This window comes from Trematomus bernacchii, unplaced genomic scaffold (assembly GCF_902827165.1).
Source record: "Trematomus bernacchii unplaced genomic scaffold, fTreBer1.1, whole genome shotgun sequence".
Taxonomy (NCBI): domain Eukaryota; kingdom Metazoa; phylum Chordata; class Actinopteri; order Perciformes; family Nototheniidae; genus Trematomus; species Trematomus bernacchii.
In genome coordinates, this window is record NW_022987728.1 from 634,737 (window position 1) to 650,964 (window position 16,228).

At 40.4% G+C, this 16,228-nt stretch overlaps 1 protein-coding gene across 2 annotated transcripts; it reads right to left on the bottom strand.

Annotated features, from left to right (window-relative positions):
- Positions 1-628: 628 nt before the first annotated feature.
- On the bottom strand, positions 629-3,436 carry LOC117494596 (zinc finger BED domain-containing protein 1-like). Of its 2 annotated transcripts, none has more exons than XM_034145527.1 (3): positions 2,426-3,436; positions 1,492-2,091; positions 629-1,322 (listed from the first exon to the last, which is right to left on the bottom strand). In XM_034145527.1, the coding sequence occupies exons 2-3, from the start codon at positions 1,930-1,932 to the stop codon at positions 909-911; spliced, it is 855 nt and encodes a 284-aa protein (XP_034001418.1). In that variant the 5' UTR covers positions 1,933-2,091; positions 2,426-3,436; the 3' UTR covers positions 629-908. Both variants share the same exon structure in this region; 1 of them encodes a protein (XP_034001418.1).
- Between the last annotated feature and the right edge of the window lie 12,792 nt (positions 3,437-16,228).

The following is a 16,228-nucleotide window of genomic DNA, read 5'->3' on the forward strand; positions in this document are numbered from 1 at the left end:
ACTAGATAAGTTTGTGCACAGATGGAAGGCTGACAGGCAGGTAGGCCATCCAGTTATTTTAGCCGGGCCGGCAAAAATGATTGGTCGTGCTTTTTACAGTATTACGGCTTCCACAGATGATATTTTTTCATGGATTTTTTGTCAAAGCACTTCAGATATTCATTGCTATCGGGATGTTAAGAGCATTCCATGGAATATAACAAAAAGTGTATCTTGAGCCGGTTTCTCTACCCCACCTTTAAGAACATTTTTTTGGTATCAGTACTTTACTCCACTACTTATCTTTCTGACGACTTTTTACTTTTACTTCTTACATTTTGAACCCAAATACCTGTACTTTCTACTTCTTACATTTTGAACACTAATACCTGTACTTTCTACTTCTTACATGTTGAACACAAATACCTGTACTTTCTACTTCTTACATGTTGAACACAAATACCTGTACTTTCTACTTCTTACATGTTGAACACAAATCCCTGTACTTTCTACTTCTTACATTTTGACCACAAATACCTGTACTTTCTACTTCTCACATGTTGAACCCAAATACCTGTACTTTCTACTTCTTACATGTTGAACTAGGGCTGTGCGATTATGGCAAAAATCATAATCACGATTATTTGGGTCAATAATTGATATCACGATTATTTTGACGATTATTCATTGACCATTTATTAAACTTTAAAACAAATAATATTTTACCAATAAACAAGGTCAACACATAATGGAGCGCACTTCCAAAACCATACTAAACATATATTAATATGATAAATAAAAATAAATTAGACAAAAATAAATTAAATCAAATATGTTGCAGTGCACTGTCACAACCTACTGACAACTCCTTAACATATAGCCAACATGGCCACCATGGCAAATGCTGGTAGGGCTGCTCATGTCATCTCTTAAAGATTTTTTGCAAGAAAAACCAGCCTGTTTACATGGTCTGGTTTCAGAGACGAGCGCAGGCAGGTGACAATATTGCCACCTGTACTGAAGACCCTCTCTGAAGAGGAACTTGTGGCTGGGATGCACAGATACTTCCTTGCCAGGATGGAGAGCCGTGAGTAGAACTTCCGGGATTCCCTCCACCACTTTAGTGGGTCCTCCTCAGCATCCAGTGGCACTGCCTGGAGGTAGGACTGTAGCTCAAGAGCTATGGCCTGGTCCTGTTCCAGAGCAGGTTGAGGTTCTGCAGCTTGGTCTACGGTGGCCTTGAAGAAGCTCCCCAGTCCCTTCTTTTTCTTCTTTGGTGCAGCTGCAGCAGCATCCTCCGTGTCATCTGCAGGCACCGCTGCCGTCTCAAGAGGGGCGTTCTCCTTGGAGTATTATAAAGAAAATAAGAATGACATGTTTAATCAGACTAAATGGTTATGGGTATTAACATTTATACCTAGAATTACATTATAACACTTTGACAACACATTCATTCACTTAATTGTATTTACTGTCAAATCTGACATTTTTATTTTTTATTATTATTATTACCATGAGTGTCATCACCCTCCTCATCTCAGTTGTCAGGCTGGCTTCAATGGATCCTCGATTGTCCTCACTGACATATTTGAGCTTGAATCTCGGGTCCAGGGCAGAGGCCATGTCAAGCAGCTCTTGTGTCGCTGCGTCATCATATTTATCATTGAGATAGTCTAGTATCTTCTTTTTTATGCTTTTTGTGAGGTCTGTGTCATCCTCCTGCACTGCCAGCAATGAGTTGTTGAAGAGGTGCAGGGTTGGTTTCAAAAAAGACACACTTACATACTTCTCTCCAGAAAGTGCGTCTGTGAATTCCACCAGAGGGCTAAGCGACTTATTGATTGCCTCCAGTACATCAACGTCCTGCCACGTGAGGGAGAGATGTCTGGTTTTTCGGTCGCTGGAAAGGACCTGGGCAATGGCCTTCTGCTGCTCGAGGACCCTGTCGATCATGGCCTGCCTAGATCCCCATCTGGTTGGACATTCTGTCTTTAGGGAGTGTTCAGGCAGATGCAAGTTCCCTCTTCTTTTTCCAACTGTAGGAGAAGCTGCTGACCAGCTTCTTGCAAAGCCCCACTGCACGGCCGATCCTGGGATCCTTCATTGCATTCTCTAAGATTACAACAAATACATATTATTTAGTATCATGATGATAATCATGATCTTCATCAAAGCATAATTTGGTGTGTTGTGTGTGTGAGAGAGAGAGAGAGAGAGAGAGAGAGAGAGAGAGAGAGAGGGAAAGAGAGAGAGAAAAAAAAGAGAGAGATGACAGAGTAGCTCACACATAACATAATAATAATAATAATAATAATAATAATATGTAATTAATATTATCATATTAAGAGAGAGATCATCAATGTTAATGACTTACTATTGCTATTATTGTTGTTGCTGTTGTTAAAATGACATATTACATACAACAGGAGGAAGGAATCCTGCTCACCTATGGCCAAGTGGAGTCTATGCCCGAAACACTGGAGCCTCATCCATCCATTGACCTCAGCCGCCAGCTTTATATTTGCGGCATTGTCCGTAGTCATACAGACGAGTTTATCCTCTTTTAACCCCCAAGCAGCCATCGCTTCCCTCAGTCCATGGGCGATGTTTTGCCCCGTGTGGTCTTCAGGGAAAAATGCGGTTTGGAGACACTTTGTCTTCAAATTGAAATCGGCATCGATATAATGAACTGTGAGGCTCATGTATAGCTCCATGGTGCGGCTAGACCATAGGTCCGTTGTGGTGGCAAAGTAGTCAGCTGAAGCCACATCTCTCTCAACTTCCCCACGGCATTTGTCATATAGCGCAGGCAGCGCAGACCTGCTGAAATAATACCGAGACGGCATCTCGTAACGCTTGTCCAACGTGTTGACAAGTTGCTTAAAGCCCTGGTTGCTAACAGTGCTAACTGGGCACATATCTTTAGCGATGTGAAATGTAATGGCACCTGTAATATCTCTGTGTCTCTGCGAGCTCGTCGCGTAGGCCGTTGCTCTGTGCAATGCGTCCTGAATCGATGACTGTGATGATGTTGTGGATGAAGTCGAGCGGGCATCTTTTTGGTCTGCTTTTTGTTGTATTATTGCCCCGTCGTATTGCACTTTGTGGTTGTATTTCAGATGATTAAAGAGATTGGTTGTGTTAGCGTGTGGTGCCAACACAACCTGGTAACAAATCCTGCACTGTACTTTGTTTTGCTCCACGTCGGACTCCTGAAAGCCAAAGTACTTCCAAATAGTGGAAATAGTTTTACCCTTCTTTTTAACGAGTTGCTGCTCTTGTTCTGACATCTTCGCTCGCGCTGAACACTCACACATGTCACTCCCACGTGGCCGAGTGGGCTTTTAGGGAGGGGCGAAAGCGCACCCAGCAAAATAATCGTATTTTGTCAATTATGCTGTTTTCATAATCGTCGCAAGCCATAATCGTAATCGCGATTAAAATACGATTAATTGCACAGCCCTATGTTGAACCCAAATACCTGTACTTTCTACTTCTTACATGTTGAACACAAATACCTGTACTTTCTACTTCTCACATGTTGAACACAAATACCTGTACTTTCTACTTCTCACATGTTGAACCCAAATACCTGTACTTTCTACTTCTCTCATTTCCCAAACAGGCTGGTTCCTTTAGTTTGAATGTGTGTTTGGTGGCGTGATCATTATTATTTAGAGTCATTGCGTGCCTATTGATTTGAACACGATCCGTGTATCCATCATTTCCTGGTCTTCTCTAAAGAAGAGGGACCAATGAAAACGTTGTCATGTTGCCGTTGTTCAGCATGGAAACATTCATTAGCTAACAATTACATTATTGCTCTATTCATATAAAGGGAGGTCAGTTACAGTTGGTAGTTATTGTGGGGGAAACTTCTGAAGCAATGGAGAGTCAGGACTCAGAGAGGCACGAGGAGAGCTGGAGCTTTGATGGCAAACACTGATGGTTTATTTGGAGTTACGGCCGGAGAATTGACGAGACAGGTGGTGTGTCACGAGTTGACTCAGCGGTTGCCAAACCAATTCTGAAGAACTCTTCTGCAGCTCGAGGTTTTAACTAGTTCGGAGTGTAACAATCAACATTCTTTATCATCGAGACTAAGCAATTATGGACCCTGAATCTAACTAGAGCTCTCGTCCATAGAAAAGAATGTGCACCTGAACAGTAAACTACCTCATGGTGGCTTGTGCTCTGTCATAGACTGGCAACAACAATGCGCCCAAGCTGCTGCTCCTTAAGAGAGATAGCAGCAATACCCAAGGCCGTAGACTTATGCCATGGGAAAGGAGACAGTGAGAGAGAAAACGATGAACTGGGTCGAAGGTAGAATATCTAAGCAAATGATTCCCTAACAGTTATGGGTACTTTTTACTTAAGTACATTTCAAAGCCCATACTTCTTTACTTTTACTTGAGTAAAGAAGTTTAGTCAGTACTTCTACTTTTACCAGAGTATTTCTAAACACGAGTATCTGTACTTCTACTTGAGTAAAGGATGTGTGTACTTTTGCCATCTCTGTTTATGATACAGTGCTGCGTCACATTTTATGGGACAACAACAGCGATGAGCATTTCACAGCAGAGTACAGGCCAGTTGTAAGCAGCTTGGCCTCTGCATGTAGCAGTTGTGTCATCTACTGCGGCAGCCATAAACCAGCAAGACAACAGAATACAAGTGATTAAATTACCACCATTCTGTAATGATGCCTCATCAAAAATATTTTATCTACCCTCAATAATTATTTGATGGCGCATCTTTCTTGTAAAACATCTACATTTCATTCAAATGTTTTTTTATTATGCATTGAAACCAGTTCCCCATGTGGCTTCACAGCAATCAGCCTTTCGCTCTAAAATGTGTCATCGCTCAAATTCACACATCGCAGCTTTAAGGCCATTCAATTTCCTTTATTGCCATGTTTTGGAGATTACTTGATGGTGGAGAGAACTTGTTTTGGGTTGCACAGTGGCCTATTAGACGGAAGCTGTTCACTTTAGTTTGCAGTATTGAGTTTGATGGAGCCCTTTGTATATATAATAAAGCCTGGTGTCGAATGGTATTGGAGATAACAACAGAGAACAGGAAAGACAGCGAGAGAAAATTGAAAAATATTAGATTTTATCTGAGTCCTCTGTTAATTTGCCCTGCTATTCCCAATAGGTACTTGCTCTACTCTAAGGTAATTTCCAGGAATGGATAAGTTGTAGCTGCCCTACGTTTAACTTAAATATCCTTTCTTGGCCACATGGGGGCAGCAGAACAACCTGTTAACACAATGGTGACGTACTTTATTAAGAAAAACATATTTAGTGTTAGCTTCTTGACATTGTTGCAATACAAAAATATATAAAATGTACAGTAAAGACAGTGGAATAGTACTATTCAATAAAAACAAAACAGTAGTAATGTGTTAAGTAGAAAATGTGCCTATAGTGCGGATAAAAATAGCGATGGCACTGTGTTGACAAACGTTAACATGTGTATAATGTTGTTTTTGCTTATTTATACATTTATTTTTCTATTTATTCATCCAGACAATCATTTGGGGTCCTTTCTATGGCCAGCTGACATTTGTGGTCAGTGATAAACTGTCCTTTTTATCTCTGTCAAGTCTTCATCAACTCTGGAGGAAATATATCTTGCTCTTCTTCAGCCACAAAAAACTCTTGAAAATAACCATTTCTCTTTTGATCCCTGTTGAGAGGGCCATATTTCTTGTTTAGGAAGAGGTGACGTTTCTGTGTGGTGGCATTATATCAGGGGGAGATTCAGGAAACATGGCGGGGGGCAGAGTTCCCGTTAGAATATTTTTTTGCCGGTCAACATGTCCGTTAAAGTTTAAATCTTCCGGACAAAATGAGAAAAGTGCCGGTCAAAGGTCTTTGTTATTTATTGAGCTTTTAAACAAATTGATATGATTCGATATTAAACAAACTAATTCTAGTAGATGAACTACATTATTCAGTGTACAGTAATTTATAACACGGGAATAATAAACGGAGCGCTCTCTCTCCCTCTCCTGACAGCCCGTCAGTATCATGCAGCTCGCGGATCCAGTAATTAGTGACCCGACAGTAAAACTAAACATATCTATAACTAGTTTAGGTAGTTTGAGAGGTAATTAAAATAGCTACGTGATATTCTAACCTGAAGTGTGTGTTTTGTTCCGCTCACCGCTGCAGATGATCATGCAGAGCTGCTGTCGACTCGTCAGCAGCAGCTGATCTCTTGCTCCGGTCAGATTAGACTTCACTCGCGTTTATGTCCATATCGATCAGATCTAGCTGGTTCTAGCTAATCTTCTTCTTCTTCTTTAGATTTTATTGGCGGTTGGCAAACCAATTTACGGGCCGTCTCCACAGCAGCGTTAAAAAATCTTGAAACGCTTCTGCCCATTCACTTTGAATGGGGTGACGTCACTTTCCCTCACTTTTCGCCGAAATGCATTGTGGGCAGGCGAGCGGAGATTCTCAGGATTTTCAAGATTCAAAGTTGAACAATGTTCAACTTTTGAAGCTGAGGTGGAAGCGGCAGCCAATCAAATCCCGTGTACGCAAATCTGGCAGTTCAAGCTCTAGCCAATCAAACGGCGTGTATGCTGGGAGAGACATACCGCAGATCATTTCCTCATATTCCAAAAAATGGAGGAGAAATTAGCGGTAGCGAATCAATCACCCGGTGCTTTATGACCAGACCTACCGGGATATAAACCGGAGGAGCCAGGCATGGAGGGAGGTGGCAGAGACAGTGGTATGTTTTCGCCTGTTTGGGGAGTTTATATCCAGTTTACTTCGGGCTTTTTGGCTTCGTATGTCGCGGGCGGGAGATTCATGTGATTGGTTGATCGCAAAAAAATCCCCAAGCCTCAGATACGCCCACCTCCAAGATTTTTTTAACGCTGCTGTGGAGACGGTCCGTTATAGGTGCATTACTGCCACCAACTGGACTGGAGTGTGGACAAGAGACTATCCAGAAAACAATAAACAAAAAAAATAAAACAAAACAAAACAAACAAACAAACAAAACAAAACAAAAAAAGAACCAAAACTCTAGATTATTTTAAATTTATCAATTTCTCTTAAAAATTTAATAATCTCACAATAAATATTGCCTGATGTTTTCCCCAACAGCCCCGACATCGACAAGTCACTGAATCCTGCCCTCTTCAGTGTCTGGAAAAACACACCTCTCCGAACACTATATTTCCCACAAAGCAGTAAAACATGTTCCACAGTTTCTGGCTGGCTACAGTGTATACATTTTCCGGTTGGATGCTTTCCTATTCTACTCAATGTATGATTGAGCCCTGCATGACCTATTCTCATACGAGAAATGACATTTTCCTCCCTTCTTTTAAACCCCACCTTCCTTCCATCCCCCACATACCTTTGAATGTTATAAAGATGTCTTCCTGTATCACTAAGGTCCCAATGTTGTTTGTGCATATTTATGTATGAATGTTTTAACCTCCGCTTTGCTAAGTGGAACTTCTATGTCTATGTTCATAATTCTGAGTGTCTGTTTGGCCAGAATATCCACCTGTTCATTACCCTCCACACCAACATGAGCAGGAACCCAGATGAAACTAGTTGCTATGCCTTTGATTTGCATTTTATATCAAATTAGAAATATTTCATTTATTATGTCCATTCTAAATGAAGATCTGCCTGATCGTATACTCGATAATGCTGAAAAACTGTCCGATGCAATTACACTATTATGTATTTCTTTCTCCTCTATCCATTTCAATGCCAATACCAATGCCCACAACTCTGTCGTGTATACTAACACATGGTCTGTTACCCTTTTCTTTATATGTGTATTACTCACTGGGATATAAACTGCTGCCCCTGCACGCCCTGTCTCTGGATCTTTGGAGCCATCTGTAAATATGATTGTTGAGTCTGAGTAATTACTTGCAAAAATAATTCTGGACTATGCGCCATACTGGTAGTAGTTCTTTATTTTCCTTCAACTCCCTTTGTATATTGAGGTCTACCCTTGGCAATGGGAATAACCAGGGTGGAATGGACGAGATTGGAACTGTGGGGCAATACTGTATTTTATTCAAACCTATACTTGCTGCTTTAACATCGCCAATCCATCCAAAACTTGTTAAATGTGACTCATTGTGCTCCCAGCAGTCTTTCAAAATACTTTTCACAGGATGACTATCACAATGCCCCTGAAGGTTTACCCAGTATGCCAACATTAACTTAACTCTTCTTATCCTTAAAGGCATTTCTCCCATTTCCACCTGTATTGCTGATACTGGAGATGTTTTAAAAGCTCCACTACATATTCTCAGGGCCTGAGCTTGTAGGACATCCAGTTTTTTAAGGTTTGATTCTGCTGCTGCCATGAATGCTATACACCCATAATCTACTACAGGTCTCATGAGTGCCCAATATATAATCAGAAGTGATGATCTACTCGCTCCCCACTCCTGTCCCGCCAAACACCGAAGTACATTGTTGACCTTTTTACATTTATTTTGAACTTTTCCTATATGATTGCTCCATGTTAGCTTTCCGTCAAACCAAACACCAAGAAATCTTATTGTATTAACCTGTTCAAGAGGTTGCTCATACAATTTTAACGATATAGGAGCAATTTTATGCCGTTTTGTAAAACAAATGACCTGCGTTTTAGCTACTGACAGTTTGAATCCCCATTTATTTGTCCATTTCTCCACTTCAACTATTGCAGCTTGTATTTTCTTTCCAACATGTGCTACATTGCGACCTTTTGCCCACAAAGCCCCATCATCTGCATACAAAGATTTTCCCACACTTGGATGAACTTGATTAAAAATGTCATGTATCATTATATTGAACAGCAACGGACTACATACACTACCTTGCGGAGTACCATTCTCCACAGCATAAACACTTGAATACTCTGCACCTACTCTTACTTGTATTTTCCTGTCCAGTAAAAAATTCATAACCCAATTATATGCTTTACCACCAATTCCCAATGATTTTAACTTGATTAGTAGTCCTTCCTTCCAGAGCATGTCATAAGCCTTTTCAATATCAAAGAAGACTGCAATCACTACTTCCTTGTTGGTCTGTGCTTTCCTGATGTCTGATTCTAAGCACAATATAGAATCCATTGTATTCCGACCCCTACGAAACCCACTTTGATATGGGGACAACAGAGCTTTACTTTCTAAGATATATGTTAACCTTTCTGTAACCATTCTTTCCATAATTTTGCATAAATGAGATGTCAGGGCAATAGGTCTGTAGCTAGATGGATCTGAAGGGTCTTTCCCTGGCTTTCGGATGGGCACTATTATCGCTTCTTTCCACACTGAAGGAAGTTGGCCAGAATCCCACACCCTATTAAACAACCTTAACACAATGACTAGAGTGTTATCTGTCATGTGTTCCAACATTTTGTAACAAACACCATCTTTCCCAGGAGTGGTTTGACGAGCACTAATAATTGCTCTTCTCAACTCAAACATACTAAAATGCAGGTCCAACTGATCCCCTAACACTTCTACTCTATCCAATATTCTCTGGTTTTCCATTAGTGTATTATTTCTGCACTGCCTGGCTTCCTCTGTAAGGTTATCCGAACTATGAACTTTCCTAAATGTTTGAGCTAGAAGTTCCGCCTTTCCTAAGTTTGTAACAGCCATTTTGTCCCCTCTGCTCAAAACTGGCAACTCATAATTCCTTCGAATTCCCCCCATTCTCCTAATCATGCCCCAAACATCTGCAAGCTGTACTTCTCTTCCAATACTATTGCAATATTGCCTCCAAAAAGTGCGTTTTTGCGTTCTTATTGTTCTCCTTACTATAGCCTGGGCCCTTTTATACTGATTCAAAGCTTCCTGAGAATGGAGTTGTTTGAGTTGCCTGAATGCTTTATTTCTGTCTTTAATGGACTTGCTACATTCACCATTCCACCAGGGTACACTCTTGGTACGCCTAACTCCTGCAATTTCCGGAATTGTTTCTTTAGCTGAATGAATGATAACCTTGACCAGCTCATCATTGAATTTATTTATATCATCAAAATGTTCCTCTTGAAGTGTTTTACATCTATTCGTACTTACAACTTGGAAGGCATCCCAATTAGCCTTTCCCAATTTCCACCTAGGAATTTTCTTTTCCTTTTCAAAACTCATGTTGGTTCCAACTTTAGTCATCACCGGATAGTTCTAGCTAATGATATGACTACCTGCTTATTAAAAGACACCTAAACAATAAGCGTCGCTATGCAACCGGGTTAGGCCGCAAAGTATAGCGCAGCATTATGCATTTGTTAATATGCCCACCGGAACCCCGAGGCATTACCAACAGATCAACGCACAATCAACCCATACAGGACACTCTTTCTCCACATTAAATGTTAGACATTATAATTGACTATTCTTGTCTGTCACATACTCTTCTTGTCTGTCACATAAGTGGCGCAACTGATGCGGTATTGTGCTAAAAAAAATTGTCAAAATGTCCGGTCAAAAATTATTTTGACCGGACATTTTGACCGGAGAGATTTAGATTTGCCGGTCTTCAGCATATTTTACCGGTCATAGTCCGGTAATTACCGGCTAACGGGAACTCTGGCGGGGGGAAAGCAGTTATACAGACAGGAAGGGGGAAAAGAGCAGTGGAGGGAACTCAGGAGATAAATATAGAGAGGGAGACAGAAAGAAACAATTGACAGGGAGAGGGACAGAACAGAGGTAGAGTAAGAGAAATCAAAGAAAGAAAGAAAACAAAATGGCGTTAGTGTTAGGAGGGTGAGTGTGTGTGTGTGTGTGAGGAAGACAACAACCTGTGTGCCACCAAAGGTATTCCAGTCACTCACATGCGAGCCCCGTCTGCAGCTTTAACCCAGAGGCTGTGTGAAAGCCGCTCTGTGCGTGTTTACTAACAAACTGATTAAGATTCATGATTGCCTGCTGACTCTGGGCAAGGGCGTGAGACTGATTTCTAACCCGGGAGGCAACACTCACACTCTGCAGGTGTTTGTCACTAACTAATTAAAAGGTAATAGCCATAATTAGGAGGACAGCTGCACAGAAATAATGGAAGCAGCATGTCATGGAAGAAACTATTAAGCATTGTTTAGTAAAGCATTGTTTTAGAGAATATGTGAGTCACAGTTTCTCTGATGTGCGAGCTCCTGATCCTGGAAGCTTAAGCTAACTGAGCTAACTAGCTAACGGTACTGAAGTTAGCAGCAATTAAGCTTTCTGGTGATCTGGAAACTCTGTAAATCACCAGTAATTGAGGCAGATTAGCTCTAGGACATCAGAGTGGAAATCAGAACATTTTCTCCGTATAAATACGATCAAGCTTCACAAAAATTAGGGACATATTTGGTGGTGTGTCTCACTTCTTTTGGGAGATTGCACCCAAACAGGCAAGAACAGACGTTCGTCAAAATGATTTTGAAGCTGTTATTAAAAGAGTGAACAAATCGTGGCTTTAAAGACACTGACATTTTAAGTACAAACAGACACAGTAGTTATATAAAAACAGCATGTGTCAATGTTAATAGCTGCAGACATCATAAACATCCTGTCAGCAACCGTCACTGTCAAATGATGTTTCTTAGCTCTTGCATGTACCGAAAATATATTTAAGGTGTCACTACTGGCTTTTGAAACCTTGGTAATGTGTGCAATTAGACCTTCCTGATTGGACAGTTGGCATAAATGAACCCATCTTTGTTCCCAGGAATGATGGGCTGTCTCTGAATTGTGTTCAGACCAATGTGTGTAGAGCAAAGTGGAAAACAGAATGGTTTGTTGGTACCAGAGTCGCCACGTTTGACAGCGGCGACCATTAGAAACATATCTGGCTGTAAAAAGGGCTGCTGTGAAACCATTAAGGGGCTCAGACATCTGATGGTGAGAGCCACGGGGAGATCAGTGGCCATTTAAAGGTGACGTGCTCCCACTTCTGCGAGAGTGTTTGCAAACAAATAGACGTGAATGCATAGTCAGGATATCAACACACACTCCATAGTTGAGGTTCCAGGCTGGGAACACATCCGTCAACGCTGTGTCTAAAAACAGAGATTGTGGTGGTTAAGAAAGTGCCCAGAGGAAGGGAAAGAGGATCAAATTAGATGTTGGAAATGTTGTGGTAAAGACAGAAAACCTCTGTCTTAGGATACATGCTCTGATCCTAGTGAAAGTAAAGAAGCATGATCAGTTTAATGAACTTCAAGTTTAAAACTAGCTGGTACTGGTTATTAACTATTATATAGGTCTTATCTTCCTGTATCTTTCTTGCACCATTGCATTGCTTGCTTGTGTATCAATGTGTAAGTACCATTTAAATGTAGCTTGTATAGTTGGAGCTAGTTTTAAATACTTCATTTACAAGTAGCAGTGTCATTTATGATGAATATAGTATAAGGATATTAGGGATGTAACGATAAATAAACGTCTCAATACCATTGTGAGACTGACAAAATCTACCGCGATATTACATGGTTAATTTTTTTTTTTTTTTAAACCTTTATTTAACCAGGTGGTCCCGTTGAGATCATCGGGGGGGGGCGGGCGGTGTTATGCCGTGTTATGCATGCCCACCGAGATATGCATGCACCTCGCGGGAGCGCGCACAGTTTAAAGCTAAAACTCACTAAATTCTTTGTTTTTGACACTTTAAAATATACTATCCTACTAAAATGCTGTACAAATCAGATTTATTATTTAGTAAAAAATAAATACATTTCAAAATAAATTGTTCCCAACATTTGTTGGAATTTAATTTTTTTTTTAATTTATTTTTCAATATCGCGATAAATACCGTACCGGGGACTTGTTATCGCGATATTATCGTACCGTGAATTTATGGTATCGTTACATCCCTAATAGATATACTTCACTCGGTAACTGGTGGAGACCAAAAATGGAGCTAAAAGACCTACATTGGCCAGATACTGGTAAAAGTAAGGAAGTATTGTTTTTAAAGAACAGTGAAACTGGCCCTGGTTATTAACATGTATGTGTTATCTCTTCCTGATTGGACCATTGTATTGCTTGCACTATTTTGTATTGCACTTCCTTATGTTTATTATATTTTTGCACTTTTGGCGTGGCCTGGAACGTAAAGGGGACCTATCATACAAAATGCACTTTTGTACGTCTTTTATACATGAATATGTGTCCCCGGTGTTCCAGGGAACTCACCAAGTGTCAGAAAACACAACCCTCTCTATTTTCCTCCATACCCAAATCTCTAAAAAAGGGGCTGCAACGGATCTGATAAAAACTGATCCAGATTTGAACACTGTCCTGACGTCAGGACGGTGGCGCTACGGCTATTGGGCCAACTCCACCAATCAGGAGGAGAGAGCCACGGCCATTGCCGTTCGAAAGCGCTGGAGACGCTGTAGTACATATGCCAGGCCTGTAGATGGTGCTGTTCTCACAGAATCAGCCCTTGCAAAAACAGAGCTAAAAAATGTCAAATTGAGCGAAATGAGGCATGGCTAAAATGCATGATCTGTTTGGTATTTTGAAAAAAAAAAAAAGTATAAATATGCCTTATATAGGTATGGTCCTACACTATATTATTCAAATATAGCATGATAGGTCCACTTTAAGATTTCCATTGCAAACAACTACATGGTAGATGTTGTGCATACGAAAATGAAAACCTTTGAATCTTGAACATGTTACTGTTGCATCAATGCCTTAGTAGCTTGTATAGTTGGTGCTAGGTTTAACTACTTCATTGACAAGAAACAGTGTCACTGATGATGAATAGGATACGAAATATACAGATATACTTCACTCAGTAACTGGTGGAGACCAAAAATGGAGCTAAAAGAGAGTGAATATTGACCCTACATTAGCCAGATGACCTGATACGACACTCCAAATTCCAAACTAGCTGAGTAATGAGCATTTTTAAAACACATTAGCGTCTGCAGCACATCATTTGTCGAGCCTAGGTCTTCCCTCGACCCTACTTCCCTATTTGGAAACTTTTGTAGAAGAGAAACGAGGGAAAACTCCATGACATGTATTGAATGGTAATATGGTAAAACTGACATTTAGCCTTAATGGCATAATGTAACGAGTCAGATCCCTCTCTAGAGTGCAGCTATGCCTTGAACTCTGGTCATTTGGTAGTTATTATTCAGTTATTTGTGTGTGTATCAACACGGACACACACACACACTGTTTCTCCGGGGTCTTGGGATTCCTGGAGGCGAGGTGTCACTGAAGGGGCGTTAAATGGAAAGGATGTGTTCTTAAGCTGACAGTTTCACTTTAGCTATCGACTGAAAGGAAACGGGACAATCGTTTAGAGCCTCTAATAAATCCCCCCCAAAACACACACACACTGAGATGACGCACACACTCCCCAAAAGAACCATGGCAGCAAACATATGGTGCGTCATCGATCTGCATCGCATGAGTTTGAAGGCTTGACGTTTCTCCGCGCTGCGTGCCATATGGTGCCGCTAATCATGACACCAGGGATGATATAAAGTAAGATATAAATAGAGTAAAATATTGAGACATAGAAGGTGATAATGGGTTTTCTTGCTGTTTGTATGAAAAAGGTGAAGTGATCGTGTGTTCCTTTAGTTGTAGAAAATGCTGAGAGGTGGCGTGTTGTGGGACTGATGCAACGAGGGATAATAAATAGACGGAGGAAAATGCGTCAATGCTTGAGAAGGTCATTTTGATAAATGATAAAACACTTGTTCCTTAACCTTTGCTTATCCACAACATGAGATGAATTACCTAGTTGAGAAGACTGATACTGCTTCTCTGTTTTGGTTAAGCTGACGAGGCGTGAAATTAAAGATTTAAAAATAGTAAACTATATCTTGTGTTTTTGTCAGGGGATTAACAACAACGTTTCACACTTGGTAAAGTATTGACGTCTGAAAAGCACAAGGTCAGACTGACATTTTCGTCATTACTGTTAAGCTCAATTTATAATTGCTTTATTTTGTACATGAAATGAGATCAGCAAAGAATACGCTTTTTGTTGTGAGGATATTTATAGTGAAAGGGTGTTTTTGCAGAGATTCCAGTGTAAAATAGAGGCTGCTACTCTTTATATTCACTTTCTTACAATTCTCTGATATATGTTATTCATTGAGAGCAGCCCAGGCAATAAACCTGTTTCTGATTCTGATTCTGATTCTGATTCTTAGATTATTTGTAAAGGTCGAAACTGCTCTTCATTTGAAAGGGAGGATTTAGACTCAACTTAAGTTGCCTGCTTTTAGTTTTATAAATGTCAACGATATGTAAATGTTTAAACAACATTTAAAGAGGACATGTTCTGCTGATGTTCAGGTGTATATCAGTATGTAGTGTCTCTACTTTAAAGAGTCCTCTCCTGCTGATGTTCAGGTGTATATCAGTATGTAGTGTCTCTACTTTAAAGAGTCCTCTCCTGCTGATGTTCAGGTGTAGATCAGTATGTAGTGTCTCTACTTTAAAGAGTCCTCTCCTGCTGATGTTCAGGTGTATATCAGTATGTAGTGTCTCTACTTTAAAGAGTTCTCTCCTGCTGATGTTCAGGTGTATATCAGTATGTAGTGTCTCTACTTTAAAGAGTCCTCTCCTGCTGATGTTCAGGTGTATATCAGTATGTAGTGTCTCTACTTTAAAGAGTCCTCTCCTGCTGATGTTCAGGTGTATATCAGTATGTAGTGTCTCTACTTTAAAGAGTCCTCTCCTGCTGATGTTCAGGTGTATATCAGTATGTAGTGTCTCTACTTTAAAGAGTCCTCTCCTGCTGATGTTCAGGTGTATATCAGTATTTAGTGTCTCTACTTTAAAGAGTCCTCTCCTGCTGATGTTCAGGTGTATATCAGTATGTAGTGTCTCTACTTTAAAGAGTCCTCTCCTGCTGATGCTCAGGTGTATATCAGTATGTAGTGTCTCTACTTTAAAGAGTCCTCTCCAGCTGATGTTCAGGTGTATATCAGTATTTAGTGTCTCTACTTTAAAGAGTCCTCTCCTGCTGGTGTTCAGGTGTATATCAGTATGTAGTGTCTCTACTTTAAAGAGTCCTCTCCTGCTGATGTTCAGGTGTATATCAGTATGTAGTGTCTCTAGTTTAAAGAGTCCTCTCCTGCTGATGTTCAGGTGTATATCAGTATGTAGTGTCTCTACTTTAAAGAGTCCTCTCCTGCTGATGTTCAGGTGTATATCAGTATGTAGTGTCTCTACTTTAAAGAGTCCTCTCCTGCTGATGTTCAGGTGTATATCAGTATGTAGTGTCTCTACCTT